Raw genomic sequence first — 24805 nt, forward strand, 5'->3', positions numbered from 1 at the left:
GTGGGGAGTGATTGATGCTACTCAAGACTTCTGAAGTCATCGGATCATTCTGATGTTAATGTATGTTTAGAATTCAGGTGGAAGTAGATAATAATATTTTGGTAGCTTTTCAGAAATCATCTATGTTCCTATCAAAATCTGGCCAGAATCTCTTTGTGTACACATCATGTATGCAGTGAACTATCACCAGCCCCTTCAGCACCTACTGTCATCGTTACAAGAAAATAGTGCAGGTTGAAAATGGCTGGGCTTGTGAGAGGAGGGCTCATCTAAAGCAGACAACAAGCTAAGAGAAACACTTTTTCCTGAAGTGTGTTAGACACCTGCAAAATGAAGACAAATGATATCATATGAGGGTTTCTTAACTAGCTCAATATGTACATGCAAAAGAAGGTCTATTATCAGAGTTATGCACAACCTTGCTCCCTGACATTTTGGTTGGCTCAGCCTCCCACACCAGCCATTTTGTGGTTGTGCCCACCACCTTCTGTCAGAAACCTAGTTACCCATAGGCTTAAAAAGGTTGGGGATCTCTAGCTTAAATCAGCAAGGCATAACTGACAAAAGGAGCTAAAGAGACATGCAGAGATTGTGGCCTAGCAGAAGGAGGGGTGGAACTTCTTTTCAAAAGAGTATTCTTTACTTATTGGCCACATGTGAACATAGCTTGCTGGTTCCAGGTAATAACCAAGTCACTAGGGGTGTGCATTAGGGTTTACCTGAACCGAAAATATACCCCCCAAACACATCGGTGTTGTCATGATCCTAGGCCTACAGTAGTGCTACCCTATAGACTCTAGGGAGGCCTAGTGCTTCCAGGGAAGCCTCTACTAGAGTAGCTACCAGGTCTACATTTCCCAAGCCACCTTTGGACCCTGTGATTGGTTAACAGGAAATTTGGAGGGGAAACTCGCACCAGTAAAGGGTGGCCCCTGGGAATAAGAGATAACAGAAGGGGTGAGTCCACAGGATCAGCTCCTTTGTGGGCTCTGTTGGGCAGTCCGGTTTAAACTGGGCTGCCTAGCAGACCTCAGCTGAGCCTGCAGGGAGAGCCCCCCCCCCAAAGGATCAGCTGCTTTGCAAGATCCTTGGGCAGTCCGGTTTAGAGGGACTGCCCAAAAGAGCCCCAGCTGAGCCACTTCTCAGCTGTTTTTCACAACTTTGCTGCTGCTTTTTTTCCCTCTGTATTTTTTGGTTCAGATCTATTGGACCTGAACAAATTTGAGACTTCTGAAAAATCCCAGATCTGAATACTTTACTGGTATTGGGATCTGGGTTTTTTTGGGAATTCCAATTTTTCCCCAGGTCCAATAGACAGAGCTTAAAAATACTGGGAAAAAAAAACACACCCCTATAGGTCACTATCCAATTCTGAACACTTTTCCTAACCATCCCAAAGCGTTACACATTGCAGTTCTCTAACTTGAATGTTATGCATCATTTCTCAGAGGGCTGTAACTAGTTCACCAACCCAAGCTGATAAAAGGCACTGAGCCACAAACACCACTTGGGTATCTATCTGCAAGCACTTTGAAGATAAGCATTTCTAAGACCTTTGTTTTAACTAATGCATATTATACTCTTAAGTAATGTCTACCACCCTGCACTCAACGCCCAACCCCGGTCAACATACCCTTTATAACCTTGGCACAGTTTGAAGTATTTTGAGGAGTTGGGCAGCCCAAGCCTATAAACAAAGCAAAATGTCTAAAAACATGTTTTTCTCCAGTGTATGGCAAATGGTATCCCACGTTCGCCCTCAATCCTACACCCACTTAATAATAGTGAAACTATACAATGCAAACACAGCAATGCCTATGGAAACTCCAGCAATTGTGCAGCATATCTACCGGTCACAGTGTTGTAACTAGTTACCTTTCCCAGTAACAGTACCGCACTGTCAACAGTAGAAAGTTGGAGTCAATTCTTACAGTCGCTGTCTAGGAAAAACAGTTAAAGAGAAGCAATGCAGTGACTGCCCTGATTCTTAAATTTAGGATGTGAATGCCAGCGTCGAAGTACAGATGAGAAAAACTGCTCTATTTATCACATTTGGTGTTTAGTTTTTTAGCTAATCTCAGTTAATTCTCAATTTTCAAAGCGATGGGGCATAGTGGTCATGGGAGATTTCAATTACCTGGAGAAGGGAGTTTCTTAAAAGCAAGATATTGAAGGCACAAGAACAAACAATTTCAGTGTGAACGGGGAAAAATGGGAGGAACCTAAAGAAGCCAGGGTAGCTCCATTAACTTTCTAAAGATCTGAGAATTAAAAATTCTGTTTAGTAAACGGAAGGAGAGCCATATAATCATCAAGGATGAATATAAACAAATAGCCAGTGCTTGTAGGAAGACTGTTAGAAAAGCTAAAGCTCAGTATGAGCTTAGGTTAGCAAGAGATACTAAACACAACAAAAAGGGGTACTCTGGTTATGTTTGGAGCAAGAAAAAGAAGGGGTAGGCCCATTGTATTTATTTATATTATTACATTCAGGGGTCATTTTGTAAAAAAAGAGCTAGGGGGACTCATTAGCATAACTCATTAGCATATGCCACACCCCCTGAGATCACCGGAAGTGTGTCATAAGGCCACACACCCCGCCCCCAACGGCGGTGGACCTGCAAGGCCGGCAGGAGTACAAGGAAGCCCCGCGAAGGCCCTCCCTGGCCCAGGCAGGCAGGGGTGGGGAGAGGCAGGGAGGAAGCAACTTACCCTCCCTCTTCTGCCTCCTCCTGGCTGAATGAGGGCCGGAAGCGGGGCGGCCGGAACCAGGGGGCGGGGCTTCGTCATGTGCCCCGCCCCCGTACCTCACCCGGGGGAACTGCGATCCCCCCCAAATGACCTCTGATTACATTTATACCTCGCCCTCCCCGCGAACGGGCTCAGGGCGGCTGTGGGGAGAGGAAAGTGAAATTCCCCAATGCTGTTTAATATCATTATGTGCCTCCTTGCCCAGATTGCGCGGAGTCATGGACTGGGTTGTCACCAATATGTGGATGACACCCAGCTCTATCTGTTGTTGGACGGCCAGTCAGACTCTAGTCCGTGAGATCTGGACCTGGCGTTGAAAGCTGTGGCTGGTTGGCTTAGGCTGAGTCGACGGAAATTGAATCCGATGAAGACAGAGGTCCTGTGCCTGTGTCGGAGCGGGTCAAGGTTAGGGATCTCCCGATCTTTGGTGGGGGACCTTTGGTGCCAATGCCGGTGGTTAGGAGCTTGGAGTGCTCCTGGATACCTCCTTAATGATGGAGGCCCAGGTAGCAGCCACTGCAGAATCTGCCTCTTACCATCTGCAGCTGATTAAGCAGCCAGTTCCCTTCCTTGAACGCAATGACCTGGTAACAGTGATCCACACAATGCTCACCTCGAGAGTGGATTACTGCAATGCTCTCTACATGGGGCTGTCCTTGTCCCAAATCCGGAAGCTGCAGCTATTGCAGAATGCAGCAGCGAGGCTATTGCTGTGTCTCCCCATGCGGGAGCACATCCAGCCTTCTCTAAAAGCACTGCACTGGCTGCCTATAGCATACCGGATTCAGTTCAAGGTGCTGGTTCTTACCTTTAAAGCCCTATATGGTCAGGGACCTAAGGGACCGCGTTCCCCCACATGTCCCCCAGAGAGCACTAAGATCAGGTTTCCAAAATGGTTTGGCCCTTCCAAGCCCTAAAGAAGCCAGGCTATTGGTGACGAGGGCCAGGGCCTTCTCTGTGGTGGCCCCATCCTGGTGGAATGAGCTCCCGGAGGACATCAGGTCCCTGTGGAACCTTTTACAGTTCTGCAGGACCTGTAAAACAGAGCTCTTCCACCAGGCTTTCAATAAGGGCGCTGCCCTAATGTTACGGCCCTGGCCCCAACATTAACATTAGCACCGATCTAACTTAATTTAATACCTAACAGCCTGGCGGGAGCCCAGACTGTGGTGGTGGCTGACCATCTGGATGCTGAGAGCACACCGCCACCATTTTTTAGCACTTGGACATCTATGTTACTGGCACTTATGATTTTAGATGATGTGGTTTTACTTATTTAAATACTGTGTTTTAACTCCTTTGTTGTATGTGTATGTATATGTGTAAGCTCTGAGCTTACCCAGGCAGGGAGGGCGGAATACAATAATTTCAACAGGTGATAGAAGGCAGAACTGCTCAATTCCTACTTTGCTCCAGTCTTCTCTTGCAAGGGAAACAGTGCTCAACCTAGAAAAAAGAGAATATGAGATGAGGGAATGAAGTTGCAGCCTAAGATAGGCATGGGGTGGTACATAAACACTTAAGTTTCTCTAAATGAAATAAAGTCCTCAGGGCCAGATGAACTGCATTCGAAGGTACTAAAGGAACTTGCTGATGTTGAAGAACAGATGAGATGCCAGAGGACAGGAGAAGGGGGAAAAGAAGGATACAAGCAGACTTCGGTTCCTGCCGGAGCGCACCGGAGCACCACTCCGCCAGTCAGGACATAAGCCCCGCCCCCTGCTCCCACCAGCCATTAGTTGGGACACGGTGGTGGTGGGGAACGTTCCCTTGCCTCCCTGAGCTCCGGGGTGGTGGCCTTGGACTCGCAGGGGCAAATTCCACTTTTTTAAAGAGCCCCTCCCGAGAGCTGGCGTGATCTGGTCCAAGGGGTCGCAAAGAGTCGGACTCAACTGTGTGACAGAACAACAACATATATATATAAACCTCTTTGCGCATCTTGGTTTCATGTAGATTATCAGAGCACCAAATTTTTATGTAAGATACATTGTTTTATTATGCTGGATTATACTAGTTTGTTATATGTATATTTTAACTTCGGCATGGCCGTCTGTTAGCCGCCCTGAGCTGTTGGATGGGGCGGGGTATAAATCCCAAAAATAAATAAATAAATAAATAAAATTAAAATACAGTTTATTGGCAGCATGTGGAGAAACATAAAAAAGGCACTTAAACACATCAACAAAGGCTCTACCAGCACATTCATCATAACTGTTTAAAACTGCTCTTGATATCCAGGCTAATGAAACAAAGATGAAAATACTTGACTGAACTTTACAAACACAGTGACAACCAAATGCAAAATGCGGTAAATGATCTCTGTCCTTTAAAATCTGGCTTCCAGGGAACACCCAAACAAAAATGAACTACCATGGGTTAAGAGGAGTTGACAAGGGGGCAAGGGCGGTTGAAATTCTCAATAGAATATCACAATCCTCTTTCACAGACCACACAGAGAGGGGAGAACCAGAAAGGCCACGACGACAACAACAAAACAAAAGCAGCCAGTTAAGCTGCAGAGCTCCCCCCGGTCCAAAACAGTGCAGTGGCACCTTTAAGACCAAGTTTTATTCAGGTACAAGCTCTTCCTCCTCTGCGAGGACAGATCTGCACGTGCCCCCCCCCCCCAGCTAGCAATCCAAAACAGTCCAGTGGAGCCTGAGCGGTGTGTGTTGCCTTCTGACACACTTCTGGTGATGTCAGGGTGTGTGGCATATGCAAATGAGTTATGCTAATGAGTTATGCTAATAAGCTCCTGCACCTATTTTTTTACGAAATGACCACTGGATACAGGTAACTACAGACCACTCAGCTTGATGTCTATACCCAGGAAGGTTTCAGAAGAAATCATCAGTCAGTCCTTGAGCACTTCGAAAGGACAGCTGTGATTACTAAGAGCCAGCATAGGTCGCTCAAGAACAAGTCATGTCAGACTAACCTTATCTCCTTTTTAAAAAGTTATTACCTTGTTGGATCAGGGAAATCATAGTTTATCTTAGTTTCAGTAAGGCTTTTGATAAGTTTCAAAATGATATTGGTTTGGATTCTATTAGTTAGGTGGATTTGTAACTGCTTGACCCAGAGTGCTTGTTAATAGTTCCTCATTCTTTTGGAGTGGAGTGCCTCAGAGATCTCTCCTGGGCCCTATATTGTTTAACATCTTTATAAATGACTTGGATGAAGAAATAGAGGGGATGCTCATTAAATTTGCAGATGACACTAAATTGGGAGAAGTAGCAAATACAGCAGAAGACAGACAGGATACAGGATGATCTTGACAGGCTGGGAAACTAGGCTAAAACTAACAAATGAATTTTAACAGAGTTCTGCATCTAGGTAGAAAAAAAATCAAATGCATAATTATAGGATGGGGGAGGCTTGTCTTGGCAGTTGTACTTGCAAAAGGATCTAGGGATCTTAGTAGACCATACACTGAACGAGTCAGCAGTGTGATGCAGTAGCTAAAAAGGCTAATGCAATTTTGGGCTGCATCAACAGAGGTATAGTGTCCAGATGGTATCACTTTACTCTGCTCAGACCTTGTTTGGAGTATTGTGTTCAGTTTTGGGCACTGCAGTTCAAGAAGGATGTTGACAAGCTGGAACGTGTCCAGAGGAGGGCAATGAAGATAGTGAGGGTTCTGGAGATCAAGTCCTATGAGGAAAGGTTGAAGGAGCTGGGTATGTTTAACCTGGAAAGGAGATTACTGAGAGGTGATAGGATAGCCATCTTTAAGTATTTGAAGGGCTGTCATATAGAGGATGAAGTGGAGTTATTTTCTGTACTCCTGGAAGTCTGGACCAGAACCAATGGATTGAAATTAAATCAAAAGAGTTTTTGGCTAAACATTAGGGTGATCTTCTTGACAGTTAAAGTGGTTTCTCAGAGGAACATGCTTCCTCAGGAGGAATGCAGGCAGATCATGAGGGGGAGGGCAGCAAGGGATGAATGACTGCTCTGCTCTCGTGGCCCTTTTTTACATGCCCAGGGTAATGCCTATCACTACTTTGGGGTCAGAAAGGAATTTTCCTCCAGGCTAGTTTGGCCATGGATTCTGGAGGTTTTTGCCTTCCTCTGGGTATAGAGCAGGGGTCACTGGGGGAATGGATGGTGGTGGAAGGTAGTTGTGGATTTCCTGTGTTGTGCAGGAGGTTGAACTAGATGACCCTTGAGGTTCCTTCCATCTCTGTTTCTATGTTTTATATCTGCTTGAGGTTCCTTCCATCTCTGTTTCTATGTTTTATATCTGCTTCATGATTTAGAGTCAACTATTTGGATGACAGCTCCAAAAGATACATCAGTTTCCTACTAGCATCTTAAATAACCATAACTTTACATCTTTACTTGAAGTTTGCTACTGCTCGCCAGCATAATTTTAAAAGCCCAAAGGGTGTGTATACATGAGACATTGATTTGATTTAATGGGTAGGGCATACAAATTGGGATATCATTAATCTGACTTTTTTTTTATTTTCAGCATTAATGCACAGGCTGCATAATTTTAAAGACAGCATGAAGTGAATAACATACAGCTCCAATTAGTTCTTATTCCCCATTTAATTGCAAGTAGGGATTATCAACCATGGAAATGGGTTCCAGTTTTCCTTCTCTCTTTTCCTTATATTCTCTCCCTTAGGCTATTATCTTGGCATTTTCTGTGTAACAGTATAATATATACAGCAAACAGTGCAATAAAGCTGGATTACAAAATTAGAAAACAAAGCAGAAAGCAATGAAAGCTGCCTAAGATTCACAGATATTAACTACAACCCTCTTCCTTTTATAAAAACACCCTCCAAGGGTGGATTTGATTTAAATCACTAGTCAGTAAAACTATATTTAAATCATGGTTTTCTACATAAAGATTCATTCTTGCTTCTATAATATTAATATTTACAACCAGATGAAGGTTTCATTTTTAGAATAACCATTTTTCAGATTAGTTTTACAGTTACATCAAAAATTACTGATTTTATACTATTAGAAACACATCATAGATAATTATGAAATTATTACGAGGCGAACTGTCTCCAGTTTAATAGGTTAATCATTCATATTTGGACAACTTTTCTGCTGTACTTTATTGGAAGGAGAAAAATAATCACTATCTTATTAATAACAATTTAAAGTTATATTTAACTAAAACAATAACATTATAGCTCTGTCTTACACACTCTGTGGAATGGTAAGGGCGTCTTTCTGACCTTATTTGGTAGACCATTAGACCAAGTGGGTTACACAGCCTAGAATGTTTGGGTACAGGCATCTGTTTGGATAAGCATAGCATGAAATTAAAAATTTCAGTAGGTCAGTCAAATATAAGAACAGTTGATTAACATACAGTATATTGGGCTGGGTCCATGAAGATTCAGTCTTACGCAATTTCCCTCCATGCCACATAGCTTTTTTGTACAAGCACACCCTGTGATTCTCTGCATTGCATTTTTGGGTGGTCGAAGGAGCAGTCTGTATTTCCTTTTCACTGGCAGAAAATCTTGTTGGATCCAGCCTATTATATCAGTTATAGTATTTTACATAAGTTATAACAATCTGAGGACCACTTATAAATAGATTTGTCTTTCAAAGCGCGTGCCAATTTTTTGGAGTCCACAAATGATGAAAGTGAATCCATTTTTCTATATAGTTTACTAATATAAAAGGAATTTTATGTGGCTTTCTGAAGTTATTTTGGAACAAGGTGTTCACTTGCTTCAGAGCTTCATGCACAATTTATGACCCCAGCCATATTGAGGCTGATGAAATACCTATTTAAGTGCTTGAATATGCAGTATTTTTACTCTTGCAAGTGATCACGATGTAGCCTATACAGTAGTGGCAAATGCTGCATATGTATGGACCCATTTCATAAGTGATGAGCCTTCAATGTTATGCCAGCCACATGGAGCATCTACATATTTAAGGTGGCCATCCTGTGTTACCTGGAAGTAAAACCAAGTGAGTAAAATGTGTGTCTTTTTCGGAGTGAACGAGCCTAGGATTTCATTGCAAGTGCTTTCAAGCAGCTTTCACATAACCAGCTGTATGCAAATTGATCTTTCTTTTCTGTATTGCCACCTAAAAGCAGAATGTGTGCAACGATGCAGTTGAGCAGCAAAAATTGTGGATCACAAAGCCTTTTTGTAGGTGCAAATCTAGAATATCAGCAGTATTATTGCCTGTTTACAAATTAGACCGTCTAACGTCAAAGAGGAGTTCAGCCAGTTTCTTAATTTGTAATCATTTTACCTGCCTATTGTTTTTACTATGCGATCTGCTTCAAATAATTAGAATATTAAGCGCATACGAACAATCATATTCACGTTTCCAAGAGTACAGTATATCCTATTATTGAACTGCCCGGTGCCTTAGCTTGGTTGTGATGAAGGCTGAACACCTACTCCAAATTCTTGCAAAACTGTAAGTGGACGGCGAGGGGTTTTACCCTGACGGCTTGGTGTGCCCAACGAGGCAGAGAGCTGCGGCTGGCAAGGAGCAGCATGGGTACGGCGGCGGGCTCCTCCTCTCCGGCTAAACCGAGTCCGGGGCCAGTGAGGAGAACAGGCGCGGCAAGAACTTGTGTCAGGAGGAGCGCGGTAGCGTCTCCTTTCCCTCCTGGCCACTTGCTGGCACTCCATGAGGAGTGGGGTTCGCGACGGAAGGAGCCCCTCCTTTGGCAGGGCCGTCTGGGCCCGGTAGTCCACCGCTACCTAGCAAGTTCAGCTTTGGAGTCACTCAGGCGACGCTCTCTGCCCCCTTCTTCTTCGCGCTCTGTCTCCCCCCATCAGCCCCCCCCCCCCCCCAGTTCCGTCCGGTCCTCCCGTTATGAAGTACGTCAACACGCAGAGCGGCAGCGAACGCTGTTGCTAAGTGACGTCATCACGCAGGTCGACGCGTGAACGCGACAGCCGGCGGAGTGGGATCGTGGTAGAGCGCTCCAGCCGGTAAGTCTGGTGGATGAAGTGGGGGAGGGGGGCTCCTTCGGCACCTCGCTTGCAGGGTCGCGCGCTCATTAAGGAATGGGGGAGGGGCAGTTGTAACTACTTCTCCCGTGTCTGGAGCGCCTCGCCTGGCCCTCTGCCGCCTCTGAGGTTTCTTTGGGTTTTGCGAAAGGGGGGGGCGGGGGTCTGGTTGTCGGTCACTCAGTGGTCACGTGAGCCTGGGTCGCTCCATCCAGAGTCAGTGGGAAGGGGAAGTGTGCGCCTTCTGGGGCGGCCGGAGCACTAGCTTGAACTAACGGCCCTCTATAGCTTTGCAGCGTGCGGAACCGGAGGAGGGGCCGCAGCTGTTGCCCTTTTGCAGCTAGCGGATGGCGAGGGATGCCCAAATTCAGTCCACGGGAAAAACAAAGCTACGGGATTCCGTTGCTCCTTTGAAGCCCTTGCCTCTGCAGGAGAAATCGCTTTGGGGCAGTGTGACTTTTCTCCAAATTAAACTTTGAGCTGCGAGCTGCTTCTTTTACACACACCTTCCTCCACTTCCTTCCCTGCCTTCCATCTTTTACCATTTTCAGTCCCGGCCCAGGACCAGATTGGCCATTATAGTTTCCAGGTAAAGTCTTGCCAAGTTGTGAAATAAAATAGAAGTTGATTGGTACCCCAAAACTAACATTTATTGTTATATAAGTCAGGTGGTGACTTGCATGAGTGAGTCGAGCCACTATTGGGCCTGGTCAGGTTGTGCAAGTTGCATAGTAGTCACCTGGGTCCAGTTGTGCAAGTTGCATGGTAGCTAGTTGTCTGGGCATCTTGCATGGTGGCTGCTGCTGGGCCTGGCAAAGTCGTGGAAGTTGCTTGGTAGCAAGTTGCCCCATGAGAGCTGTGCAGTGGCTGTCCTGGGCTCAGCTGAATTCTGTAGTGGCAAGCAGTGTTCCCTCTAAGCTAAGATAATGTGAGCTAGCTCACAGCTTTTTAGCCTCCGGCCCACACATTTTTTGTCTTAGCTCAGGAAGGGATGGCTCCAGAGCAACCTAATTTATGCTGCAGCCAAATGGCTCGCTCTCAACTTTAATGCCAGTAGCTCACAAAGTAGAGGTTTTGCTCACAAGACTCCACAGTTTAGAGGGAGCATTGGTGGCAAGTCACTCGGGTGAGTGGCATGGTAGCCACTGCTGGGGCTGGGTGAGTCAGGTAGGGGCAAGTCATCTGGATGAGTGGGGAGGCCTGCTTTTAATATTGTTTCAATTGCTTGCTGCCTTGGGAAACCTAAGTGAGGTGGACGGGCAACATCAAAATAAATAAATAAATTGCTCTCCTTTATGTAAAATCAGTGGGATATATCATCATATTCTTTTCAGACAGTCAAAGTTAGATGTGAATAATTATATTTTAATAAAAAATAAATGGAAACAAAGATTCTGTAAGAATATTTACTTGTGTACTAAGTCCCAGAAAAAGCATTGTGGGTGTATCTCTTGACAAAGGGTAAAAGGTCTGATGTGGGTACACTGACAAGGAGCTCAGAGGGCCCTTAAGAGTACCCAGGCCAGGCCCGACAAGAATAATCCAGACAAACAGGTGATTGAAACTTTGAGCCAAGGTTTTTGCTTGCAATACATACTGCTTGTTGGACCCTTTATTACTTCAATCTACGACTCTTCCATAGAGTAAACACTGAATGGGAACCAGTGTGTTGAGCAAGTTAAAATTTATATGAATAGACACATCTGCACTGTTGGCACAAATATTTGTCTTCTGTGGCTTCATATAGAACAAAGCATGGTTCTTCAAAAAATTAAATAATATCTTTAACTTCTTGTATTGGGGGGGTTGGTGGGATGCTAGAATAACCAGTATGTGAACAGAATGGCAGAAAATATTTTAAAGATGCCTAATAGAATGGAAAATGATAGAAGTGAGCTGCTGCTAGTAATTCAGGTGTAAACCATGTGTGGAATTATGCCAGTACACTAAAACAATTATTATGAGGCCTTGTGTGTTACTTCCTAATAAAGAAGAGAAGAAGAAGAAGAGATTGGATTTTTACCCCACCCTTCACTACCCAAAGGAGTCTCAGAGCAGTTTACAAACTCCTTTCCCTTCCCCTCTCCACAATGGACACCCTGTGATGTAGGTGGGGCTGAAAGAGCTTTGACAGAAACTGCTCTATTTCAAGAACAGCTGTGCCAGAACAATGGCTTGCCCAAGGTCATCCAGCAGGTGGAAGAGTGGGGAATCAAACCCGGTTCTCCCAGATTAGAGTCCGCGCACTTAACCACTACACCAAACTGGCTCTACACTAAAGAATTCTCAACAACTAGTATTTGGGCTGCAGAAGCTTTATAGATCATCATGTCTGTAACATTAAATAATATATTTTCTGTTATGGAAATGGCCTTTGTCATACTGGCAAATTGATGATCTGGTGCTCTGAATTTTGACCTATTTTGTCGCTTTAATGGAAGAAGGTTGCTGACTCCTGCTATAAACGAAATGCTACTTATTGTGTTTAACAGACTATCCCAGAAGGGCTCAGCATAAGCAGGGGTTCTGTGAAAGAATTTGTTTGGCAGCAATCTGCAGGAGTGCTGGGCCTATATAAACTGTTTCAAACTGTATCTGAAGAAGTGAGCAGTGACTTAGGAAGGTTCATAACCTGCCACCAGTTTTGTTAATCTTTAAGGTGCTACTGGACTGTTGCTCTTTTCTACTATATTAAACCAGGGCAGGATAATTCTGGACCTAAATGGACAAGTTAAGTATTACATTTAGTTAAGTATTAAATTTTCCTTTCAAGCCAGGTTGTCTCCCCTGAAGTTCTCAGTGCTGTTAAAAATATAAGCCATTAAGTTAAAGGAAGGGTGTGTGTTGCTGCAACTATACAATACTTAGATTTTAGTACAGTTGGAACAGATCAGATTTAACGACTTAAGACACACACACACAGAGAATCATACAGAATGACAGAACGTAATGGCTTGCACTGACATATTTGGCTCATGGCTCTTAAAGCACACAGGCCAAAAAAGAGCTGTAATACAGACATCTGACAGTGCTTCTGAAAAGTAGTGATACTCCCTGCTGCTTGATACTTTAGGAGGAAAAACAAGATGATGTTACAGCTTTGTTGGCAGGCATCACAGCAAATGTTGGCACTACTCCAAGCAACTGAGGTTCTCCCTCTTATTGATAGGATGCAAGCAGGGCTTGTTCTGATGAGTGCAACAGACACGGAGATTGCCCAAATGTGCATAAACAGCACGGTCAAGCAGGAGAAATTAGGAGAGATGTTCTTACTTTTGCTTTGTGTTCTCTGAAGAGTAGATAAGAGCAGAGTCTGTAAATGTCTCCTTTCTACATCTTTTCTCATTACCATATCTGCTATTCCTTTCACTTTAGTCTGAGCCTTGGCATCTCTGTTCCATCTTACCAAAAGCTATGCTAGACAGTAAGAGTTTGTGCCATAGTGGTTTTTGCCTTCTTTCTATACAGTCTTGGACCTGTACCTGTCATAATGTGTGTGTGCTGTACTGCTGGTGGAAAGCTGCCAGTATTGTACTTCTCATTGAGAATACAGCCTTAACCCTGGACTAATCATCAAAAAACATAGTGCGTACTATCACACCTGAGTCCTACTTATGACTTTTCCAAACAGAACAGGTTTCTGGTATGCTGAATGAAAAGGAGAATGGCTTTGACTTCTTATATTCAATTGGGCATTTTTTGTTTTGTTTTGTGATACGTTGCAGTTGTAGTTTTCCAGCAAATTAATTTATTGTGATTTACATCCACTGTGCATATTAAAGCAAGCAACAGTGTAGGAAATATACTCTACTAACAGCTTTCTATTCTATCCATGACATAAATTGCGCTTGTTGGGAAATGAATACGTAGCTTCATTTTTCTTGGGTAATTGGCTGGAAGAGCAAGCCATGCAGAAATGGCATGTTTTATTCTTGGTGAAAAGAGATGATTTGTAGGCAATTGTTGTGGTTAACTACAAATGCCCATTTCAAAATATTGTGTGGCAGCAAGTCAGCAAATCCTTTGCTAAACAGAGGAGGACGACGGAAATCCTTATTTCTAATAATTTGCTTTTATATATTACACTTTTTGTTAACAAATTAACTGTATGCAACAAGTTGTTGCTGGGTACATATTTAAATTAAATATTGTGATGTCTAGAAACCATACACTGTAAGCAAATGTACTACATATTTGTGCCCTGATTTCTTGACCCCTGAATTCTTTGAAACTACTTGAGAATTAATGGTTTTGTCACTGACTCTAGAAGTTGTCCCTAGAGTCAGTGATTTTGAAGGTGAAAGGTAAGATAATGTTAGGCATTCTGTTGACTTAGGAGTACTTTCAGTTTTAGCCCTGTGTCACATTCTCTTGGGTGTTCACCCATTGCTTAAGGCAACACTAGAGGATGTATATAGATCCAGGCAGGCAGTCGTGTTGGTGTGAGTTTGAGTTCAGTGGCACCTTTTAAGACCAAGAAAGTTTTATTCAAGGTATGAGTTTTCATGTGCACACACACTTCTTCAGATACATTGAAAGAACTGTTAACTTCCATTTCAGTGTGAGGAAGTGTGTGTGCACCCGAACGCTCATATCTTGAATAAAACTTTGTTGTTGTTGTTTTAAATTTTTTTTTAAATTTTTAACTATTCTGACACTTCAAACAGTGAACAATTAATCTTCCAATTACATTCACATCCTGTAAATAGTTCCTGAGTATGTACAACGTTATAACATGTTCAAAGAATTACAATACATTACTCATCACACTTCCGAATATGTTTTCAGTAGAAAGATAACAGACTTGGCGTAAACTTAATAGAAACATTAGGAAGCAATCTGAACTATTGGAGCGGTAAGAAAGAGAAGAAAGAAAAGGATACTTCTATTATCAACTTACAATAACAATTACTACATATCATTCGACCATTTGGAAGATTTTATGTGAAATATTGGAGCTAGTGGAGAAGAAATAAGTAAATAAGTATGAGATTTTGCGGAACTAGTCATTACATTAATCTTATATCCATTTGTGGTATTGAGACCAATCAGATGAGATAAATTGTTTTTGTGACAGATACTAAGAGGATACTAAGAGGAATTGTTCTGAATAAAAAAATAAACTTTGGTAAGATAAAGGATTTGATTAAGTTATATTTTTCAAACCAGTTAAGGTGTAATTTACTCCATTTATTCATCTGTTGAGTTATTTCCGCATGCATAGTCAAGTAATTTAGAGAAAACGACTTCCGGTCTGTGGCTTCAGCGATGGCGGAGGCTCTCTCCTGAACAGGGGAGGCATTCCGTGCTCCAGGGGTGTTGGAGGGGTGCCGCCTCAAGTGGCACCCCCAGGTGGAACTGGACATTGCATTAATCTTATATCCATTTGTGATATTGAGACCAATCAGATGAGATAAATTGTTTTTGTGACAGATAATCTAGCACTGGGTACCATTTCTCTATGAAATTAGACTTTATTGGGTTTTGTGACATGCAATTTAGTTTGTTGGAGACTGCATCCATTAAGTAATGAGTCCAAAGTTTCTTATACCATATTTCTACTGAGGGTGCCTCTTTCTCCTTCCAGTACAATGCTATTGCTGTTTTGGCTGCATCTAGAAGGACTTCTATTGTGCGTCTATGTACCCTTGAATTCAAATTTTCAGGCCAGATATTCAAAAACAAAATTTCCGGTTTTAGTGGAATTTGGACTGAGGTGATGTCTTGTATCACGTTTAGTATTTCTTGCCAGAATTTCTTAATTTTATCACACTGCCACCAACAATGCGCATAACTTCCTGTTTGGTTACACCCCTTCCAACACAATGGTGATAGGGTCGGAGCTATATGGGAAAGTCTGAGTGGAGTGATATACCACCTTGACATTATTTTGAGATTTTGTATTCTGACAGATATTACTTTTGTTTTGAAGCTTGATGAGTTCCATATGCGTTCCCACGTTTCGTCCGTGAGATTTTCTGTAGTGTCTCCTTTCCACGCATTTTGATATGGTAGCTGTTTAGAGCATGATTTTTTAATTAACAGAGAATATATTTTTGAAATAAGGCCTTTGTTTTGTGCATCTGAATCTCTTATCAAGATTTCCATTTCTGTTTGAGCTTGGGACATTGTAGCTTTTATATTTAATTTGTTAAGCAGGTGTCTTAACTGCAAATACAAGTACCATTGTATGGGAGAGCCTAGCTTTCGTTCAAGGTCAAGTTTACTTATGATACCGTTTTTATCAGCTATATCCCCTATCCGAGTAAGGCGTTTAAGTCTCCATTTTGCTGAAAGCATGGAGTCTGATCCAGGTGGAAATGATTTCTGGTTTAGAAACGTGTAGTATCGTGATACTGGGGGCAAAGAATGTCTAGCATGGTTCTTCCAACATTGGAATGCTGGGAGTATGGTTTCAATAGCATTCCTCTCCGTAGCGGAAAGCTTCTCTTTGGCCCAGAGTGCACTATCTAGATACTTTGGAAATATCAAATCATCCCCTATATTCACCCATAGAGGTCTTACAGTAGTGTGTAACATTTTAACCGCTGTAGCTAACAAGATTGCTCTGTGATAAAATGCTATATCCGGGAGAGCAAAGCCCCCTAGATTTTTTGGCCTTCGTAAAATTGAGAAGCTTATTCTAGGTTTCTTTTTATTCCACAAGAAATTTTTTAAAGAAGATTGCCATTTTTTGAGCATCACATTTGGGATACTAAGAGGGATTGTTCTGAATAAAAAAATAAACTTTGGTAAGATAAAGGATTTAATTAAGTTATATTTTTCAAACCAGTTAAGGTGTAATTTACTCCATTTATTCATCTTTTGAGTTATTTCCGCATGCATAGTCAAGTAATTTAGTGAAAACATTTTAGAGCTATCCAGGCTAATCTTGATACCTAAATATTGCATCTCTGTGGTCGTCCAATTAAACTCAAATGTCTCCCTTATGAAGTTTTCTTCCGTGCTATTTAGATGAATTGGCATCAGTTGTTAATCTTATTGGGTGCCACTGAACTCAAATTTTGTTCTACTAGAGGATGTAAGTAAAACTTCCTATCATTTTGATTTATTGGTTGTTTGTTGTTTTCTGTCCTGAGAGATGCTGAAAAATTGCAATTCAGATGGTTCATCTGTTGGGTCCACAGGATCCGGTTCTAACTGTTGCCTCTTGACCCTTATACAGGTTTCTCAGGAGACATGTGAGATGGTCTGGTACTCCCATCTCTTTAGGGACTTGCCATAGTTTGTTGTGATCCACACAATCAAAGGCTTTAGCATAGTCAATGGAACAGAAGTAGCTGTTTTTCTGGTACTCCCTTGCTTTCTCCATAATCCAGTGAATGTTGGCAATTTGATCTCTAGTTCCTCTACCTTTTCGAAACCCAGCTTGTACTTCTAGCAGTTCTCTATCCACGTACTGCTGAAGCCTAGCTTGTAGGATCTTGAGCTTGACCTTGCTAGCGTGCGAAATGAGTGCAATTGTGCGATAGTTTGAACATTCCTTGGCATTGCCCTTCTTTGGGATTGGAATATAAACTGACCTTTTTCAATCCTGTGGCCACTGTTGCCTTTTCCAAATTTGCTGGCATATTGAGTGCAGCACTTTAACAGCATCATCTTTTAAGACTTTGAATAGCTCAGCTGGGATACCATCACCTCCACTAGCTTTGTTGTTTGTAATGCTTTCTAAGGACCATTTGACTTTGTACTCCAGGATGTCTGGCTCGAGGTCAGTGATCACACCATTGTGGTTGTCAAGAACATTGAGGTACTTCTTGTATAGTTCTTCTGTGTATTCTTGCCATCTTTTCCTAATCTCTTTTGCTTCTGTTAGGTCGCTACCATTTCTGTCCTTTATCATGGCCAGCTTTGCGCAAAACGTTCCCTTGATTTCTCCAATTTTCTTGAAGAGATCTCTAGTCCTTCCCATTCTATTGTTTTCCTCTCTTACTTTGCATTGTTCATTCAGGAAAGCCTCCTTATCTCTCCTTGTTGTTCTCTGGAAATCTGCATTCAGATCGGTAAATCTTTCCTTTTCACCTTTGCCTTTCGCTTTTCCTTCTTTCCTCTGCTATTTGTAAAGCCTCATCAGACAGCCTCTTTGCTTTCTTGCATTTCTTTTTCTTTGGGATGGTGGTGATTGCTGCCTCCTGTACAATGTCACGAACCTCCGTCCATAGTTCTTCAGGCACTCTGTCTATCAAATCTAGTCGCCTTAAACCTAGTCTTCACCTCTACTGTATATTCATCAGGGATGTGATCTGGGTCAAACCTGAATGTCCTAGTGGTTTTCCCAACTTTCTTCAGTTTAAGCCTGAATTTTGCAATGAGTAGCTCATGATCTGAGCCACAGTCAGCTCCAGGTCTTGTTTTTACTGACTGTATAGAGCTTCTCCATCTTTGACTGCAGATTATATAATCAGTCTGATTTCGGTGTTGTCCATGTGTAGAGTCGCCTCTTAGGTTGTTGAAAGAGGGTGTTCGCTATGACCAGTGCAGGGGTCATTTTTTGGGGGGACGCGGGGGGACGCCATCCCCCCGGGTGAGGTGCGGGAGGGCGGGGCCTGGAGCTTCCTGCTGGTGCCCGCTGGAGGTCGCCGCCGGCTGTGGGGAGGACACACTTCCGGTGATGTCAGGGGGTGTGGCATATGCTAATGAGTTATGCTAATGAGTCCCCCTAGCTCTTTTTCTATGAAATGACCCCTGGACCAGTGTATTCTCTTGACAAAACTCTGTTAGCCATAGTTTCCTGTTCCATGAAGAAAAACAGTGTTCTGCCCAGTAACTACAAGCTGTTGTTGGTCTGATTATGAATACCTTGTTGGTGGTGGAAAGTGCCATCAAGCCACAATTGACTTACGGTGACCCCGTATGGTTTTAGACAAAAAGAGGTGGTTTGCTATTGCCTTCCTCTGCATAGTGGCCCTCTTGCTATATTAAAATGCATACAAGTTGTAAACCGAGTACAGAATGTGAAATTTTAGCTAAGTCATGCATACCTAGAGCCTCTCTTAGTTCTTCATTACCCCTATATTATCTGCAATGAGCTTGCTTCTGTATACCCGATTTTTCCAGGGATGAATTGGGACGTTAAAACAGCCTGTGGAGCAAGCTGATCCAAGCAGCCCCTGTGGTCCTGGCAGAGCCCCAGGGACTGCTCAGCTTGGACTTCGGCTTCTCTGACAGTGGGTGTAGGCTTGCCCGCTGGATGAGCTTGCACCCATAGTTACCATTGCTGCAACACAGGTCATAAGAACATAAGAGAACATAAGAACATAAGAGACGCCAATGTTGGATCAGGCCAAAGGCCCATCCAGTCCAACACTCTGTGTCACACAGTGGCCAGAAATACCAGGGGCCATCAGGAGGTCCAGCAGTGGGGCCAGGACATTAGAAGCCCTCCCACTGTTGACCCCCCCAAGCACCAAGAAGACAGAGCATCACTTGCCCCAGAGCCCCTATCTATACCTTGTGGCTAATATCCACTGATGGACCTCTGCTCCATATGCTTATCTAACTCCCTTTTGAAGCCGTCCATGCTTGTAGCCGCCACCACTTCCTGTGGCAGTGAATTCCATGTGTTAATCACTCTTTGGGTGAAGAAGTACTTCCTTTTATCCGTTCTAACCCGACCGCTCTGCAGTTTCATGGAGTGCCCACGAGTTCTTGTATTGTGAGAAAGGGAGAAAAGTACCTCTTTCTCTACCTGCTCTTTCCCATGCATAATCTTATAAACCTTGATCATGTCACCCCTCAGTCGTCTTTTCTCCAAGCTAAAGAGCCCTAAGCGCTTTAACCTTTCCTCATAGGGAAAGTGTTCCAACCCTTTTATCATTCGAGTTGCCCTTTTCTGCACTTTTTCCAAAGCTATAATATCCTTTTTAAGGTGTGGTGCCCAGAACTGCACACAGTATTCCAAATGAGGTCTCACCATTGATTTATATAGGGGCATTATGATATTGGCTGATCTGTTTTCAATACCCTTCCTAATAATCCCCAGCATAGCATTGGCCTTCTTTATTGCAGTCACACACTGTCTCGACATTTTCAATGAGTTATCCACTACAACTCCAAGATCTCTCTCTTGATCAGTCTCTGCCAGTTCAGACCCCATCAATGTGTATTTATATTTAGGATTTTTGGCTCCAATGTGCATCACCTTGCACTTGGCCACATTGAACCCCATTTGCCATGTTGACGCCCACTTGCCCATCCTTGACAGATCCCTTTGGAGTGCCTCACAATCCTCACTGGTTTTCACCACCCTGAACAACTTTGTATCATCCACAAATTTAGCCACTTCACTGCTTACTCCCATCTCCAAATCATTAATGAACAAGTTAAAAAGCAGTGGACCAAGTACTGCTTCAGAGGCTCTTTGATGGGTTTTAGTAAGTCTTAAAACTCTAAAACATCCAAGAAGATCTTAAACTGTTGGTTTAAAAATATATTCGTTTTTGCATTTTTGTGTCACTTGAAAATACTTTTCTGCTTCTGAGATTTTTCATGTGTTGTGTGTGTTTTGCCTGTAACTCATGTAAGTGCGAATGTATCCAGGACCTGAACACAGGGCTCTGTTTGCATGTTCATAAAGTCCAAAGATGTGTAATTCAAGCCCAGTTTGTATAAGCTTGTTTTTTGAGCTAATAAAGCCTATGTATTTACTTGGCTACTGTTCACATGAACAAGTAAAATCTTATCCTTGCTGCCAGACACACTCATGGGGCCTATTTCTGTAGCTTGATATTTCTTGCCTGAGAGCGCATGGCATTTCAGGTTAGTCTCAAGTTGCTTTTACCAATCCTCAATATCATTTTCAAGTCATCTAAGTGAAGAAGCTGTTTTTGTGAAGTATACTTCAAGCTTGAAAATGTAGCAATGATATCTAGACAGAATCAAAGGGATGTTCTAGGGTTTGGGACTCCTTAGATAAAAAGTTCTCATGTGAAGATATATATTTTATTTAAATATGCACAGAGCTTTATCCTCCTCAAAGTGCGATTTGAAGTTCAAAAAATACAGTTTCAAATTATGCACCACGTGGGTATTGCAAACAGAATGAAATGGCTAAAGCATATGTTTTGCAAATGCCACTTCACCCCTTGGGACATCTTTTAGGCTTTGCCAGTAAAGAGCAGGAGGTTTATTTTTCTGTAAAAGCTTCTTCAGTCTGAAAGCACACTGGGCACAGAGACTTTCCCAGTAGAGCTCTTCAAGGACTTATTAGTATCTCTGCCATATAAAACATGATTCTTTGAAAAGGCTTCCTATATTAATAATTGAAAATCACTGTGATCTCAGTTTTGGAGAGTTAATCAGAGTCCTGTGAGAATAGGTCATAAATACGCATATTCTAGGTAATTATAGATGAAAACTCTTGGTGTGGATTTCAGTATTTAATTTGAGCACTGGTATATGGATCTTAATTGATCTGCCCTGGCTACTGAATCAATTTAACTTGTACAGGGCATTATAATTACTGAGTTGGCTGGCTATGTGGAAACCCTGTTAGCTAATGATTTTCTTTCTTCTAATTTGTTTTGTAAGGGCTTGTTTATTTGGAGTGCTTAGATTGGCAACATTTTTCTGACATCTGCTTCCATTAAACTGGGAATTTATTTTAGCAAAATGGCATTCATACTAGTCATTCATTGAATGAAAATGTGATTTTGTTTACATCTGTTAATTTTTAATAGACTTCAAAATGTGTACTTCTTTCATGTCCTTATGCTTTATTCTTACAGGTGTAGGGTATACTTTTCTTCTACAAGATGAGTAACAGTCACCCTCTCCGTCCTTACACAGCGGTAGGGGAAATTGACCATGTTCACATTCTCTCTGATCATGTTGGTGTTTTGATGAATGGGGAAGAGTACAGCGATGTTACCTTCATCGTCGAAAAGAAACGTTTTCCTGCTCACAGAGTGATTCTGGCAGCGAGGTGTCAGTATTTCAGGTGAAATATTTCAGGCTTTCTATCATATGTGCTCTGAGTTTTTGTGCTAGAAAGGTAAAATAGGAGCTGCGGTGGCTCAAGTGGTTAAGACACTGAACTGCAGGCTGTGGAAGGTCAGTAGTTCAGCAGTTCCAGACCCGGGTGCCGCATGATGGAGTGAGCTCCCATCTCTAGTTCCAGCTCCTGCCAACCTAGCAGTTGGAAAGCAAGAAATTGCAAGTAGATAAATAGGTACCACTTCGGTGGGAAGGTAACAGCGTTCCGTGCGCCTTGGTGTTTAGTCGTGCTGGCCACATGACCACGGAAATGTCTTTGGACAGTGCTGGCTCTTTGGCTTTGAAACGGAGATGAGCACCGCAACCCTAGAGTCGGATTCGACTGGCTTTCGAGCAAGGGAACCTTTACCTTTAAGGAACATACTGATGTCAACACTTTCTGTTAAGTCACAGTGTTTCCACTTTGTGAGAAGATGCCTGTGTTAGGCTGTCATATTCTGACTTTCATTACAGTTATTTCAGATATTATATATTCAAGATGGACTAAAGTTCAGAATTTCACACATCTGCAATGTGTTAGTTGCTTTTTTGAAGTACAAGTTGGTGGCCCATGGGCGGGACTAAATTATTTGGAAATTTTGTTCCCCAATTTTTTCATTCATACAAGCTTTTAGAAGCTTCTGCATCCCCCCACCCCATTTTATTTTCCCCATATAATTAATTCAGTTGCTCTCAGTATTCTAAGCACAGGCATCATCATGTCAAGGTTGGGGGGAGTCTTGTTTTTAATGTACAAACTGATATTTTCTGCACTCCCATGGAGTATGCTGAAACCTGTTCTTATATTTGGGTGTGTCCTTTTAGCTCTTTCAGGGTAGGCACTTGATTATGAAGCCTGCTGTGATAGAGGCTATCTTTTCCTCACTCTTTTTATAAATTTGTTCTCGCTCTCCCCCTCTACCTCGAAATGCCACATTTTAATGTTTTGTATATATTGTTGTTCGGTAGTGGTGTTAGAAGTTCTAGCTCATGGGTCCAGCAGAATTCCTCCCAGTCACCAGTAGTTTCATATTTGAAGTTTACATTACTATTTAAAGCAGGGCCCTGTAAGACTGTTATCCAGAATCTCAAATTACCCAACTGCACCACATCCGTTGTTTTTCCTATGATTATAGCATTTAGGAAAGCCAGCTGCCTGTCTCACTTTCTTATGAAATATAATTTATGCTCCTTTTTGGTATGTGTAATTAGTTTAATTTTAATTTCTGATTAAGTCCCTAATAAAATTCCAGACACCTTCCTATTCTATGTCTATTTCTGGAGACGTTTAGTGTACAGGGGCTAATTACACTAATGTCTTAGTGTGCAGAATATTCAGCTTATCATAGAAGAAAAACTTATGTTATTTTCTGTTTTCATGTGCTTTAGCGAGTATGACTCTAAAGGCTGATATTTATTTCAGTTAATGGTTTTTGGCATCATTTGAGCAAGGTTTAAAATGATAAATAAACTAGTGTTGCAAGTTGATTATTAAAATGTAATAAGATGGGGCCACAAGGGCCGAGTTCAGACTGGCAGTTTGCCCCGATATAGGTGCGTGTGAGGAACGATTCACAAGCGGATTAAAGGGGTCATTCACACAGGCACATCTGTCCGGCATTCCCCACCCGTACTCAACCCATCTTGTAGCGCTTGCCTCCTGGGTTTAAAAGATACCTGGTGAAAGTGGTAGCATACCCTGGAGAGCCCGTTTACCCCACTTCATTCCACTTCCCAGAAGTGTGAACACTAACCGCTAAAAGCCGGGAACAACCCGCTGTCAAGGTTTCTCTCCCTCACCCCAGTCCAGGGATGGGGAGAGAAACCAAGCGTTCTGGAACAATTAAACGCCAGGAGAATGTCTGTACACTCTCCAGGCTTTATCGGTAGTCTGCCACCAGAATCTCTCATTAACCAGTCCCACGCCACAGCTCAGGAGCAGAGATCCCAAACTCCTTCTTGCTTTATTGGACTGACCCACTTTACCAGCTCTGCACCAGGGCTGCAAGCAATTAAGTACCACAGTGGTAGCCTCCTTAGGCGAACGGCTTTAGGCACAAGATTCAGCCTTAGAGATCAGGTTGCACCAGAGAAAACAGGTCCAGATAATATTGATTAGATATTTTCATTATTCAGTGCACAAGCATGCATATAACATGAGACTAGCAAAAGATAAGAAACCAAATGATATCTATTGCTTGTTCAGCTCTAACTACACAATAGAGTTATTCCATAGTTACCAGGCGTTTAGAGGTATCAGATGAAATAGTCCAAGGTCTCACCAGGGGATCTTGAAAAGGAACCCCTTGGTGCTGTGGGCAGCTAAGTCCAGCTTGGCTGCCTAGTAGTCTCACTCCATGTTAACAGTAAACAGTTGACAAGCACGCAGGCAGTCCAAAAGAACTCTTTGTTTTCCAGAGAGAAACTCACTTAACTTTCCTTACTCCTCTGTTTCCTATATGGATCATTGCAGATATACCCCCCCCCCCCCCCCTCCCCCACATGGCCATTTACCCAGTAGTGAGAGAGTGGGAAGGTGTTCCAATCTCTGGTTACCATGCGTTGTCAGGCAAGGTATGTTTTGATTGGCTCAGAGTTGGGCATCCCACTCCAGCCTCTTCTATTGACCATGTGTCATGTCAGGAAATGCTTTTGATGTGCTAATGTACTGAGCATAGCTCGTCCCATGCTTGGGAAGGCACCGGCAAGTCACTCTCTCTTGGCAGAGGTGTCAAAGTGTCTTGTATATGGAGATGCGGCCTGGCCATCTGGCAAGCTATTTGCACAGTTGACAGGAATAATGCGGTAGTGTTACCAGCTAGGGCCATTTGGCCCAAGCAGGGAGGATTTTAGAAAAGCCTTTTTCTATACGCCCGCATTAATAATGTGCGTTGGCTGTTTACGCTGACTGAACTCCTAGCCTCACTCTGGCACCAGGAAGGTGCAGGTGATTGCCTTGAAGAGAAGATAGTGATGTGGCTGGATGTGCCTATGGCCCACAGCGGCCGGATCCTGCCCTATTTGCTGCTGCGCCTATGCACATAGGTGTCCATGCATAGGCATTTGCCGCAAGGAAAACGCCGCTTACAGCCGTGCCTCCA

General features: G+C 42.8%; 1 protein-coding gene across 1 annotated transcript in view; it reads left to right on the top strand.

Moving 5' to 3' along the window:
- The first annotated feature begins 9665 nt into the window (after positions 1 to 9665).
- BTBD9 (BTB (POZ) domain containing 9) overlaps positions 9666 to 24805 on the top strand; it is a 255390-nt gene continuing 240250 nt past the window's right edge. The window contains 2 exon segments of the mRNA XM_015422015.1: positions 9666 to 9692; positions 21458 to 21669. Coding sequence (XP_015277501.1) covers positions 21485 to 21669 — 185 coding nt within the window. The 5' untranslated portion in view covers positions 9666 to 9692; positions 21458 to 21484.

This window comes from Gekko japonicus, unplaced genomic scaffold, assembly GCF_001447785.1.
Source record: "Gekko japonicus isolate JY-2015 unplaced genomic scaffold, Gekko_japonicus_V1.1 scaffold960, whole genome shotgun sequence".
NCBI classification, from domain to species: domain Eukaryota; kingdom Metazoa; phylum Chordata; class Lepidosauria; order Squamata; family Gekkonidae; genus Gekko; species Gekko japonicus.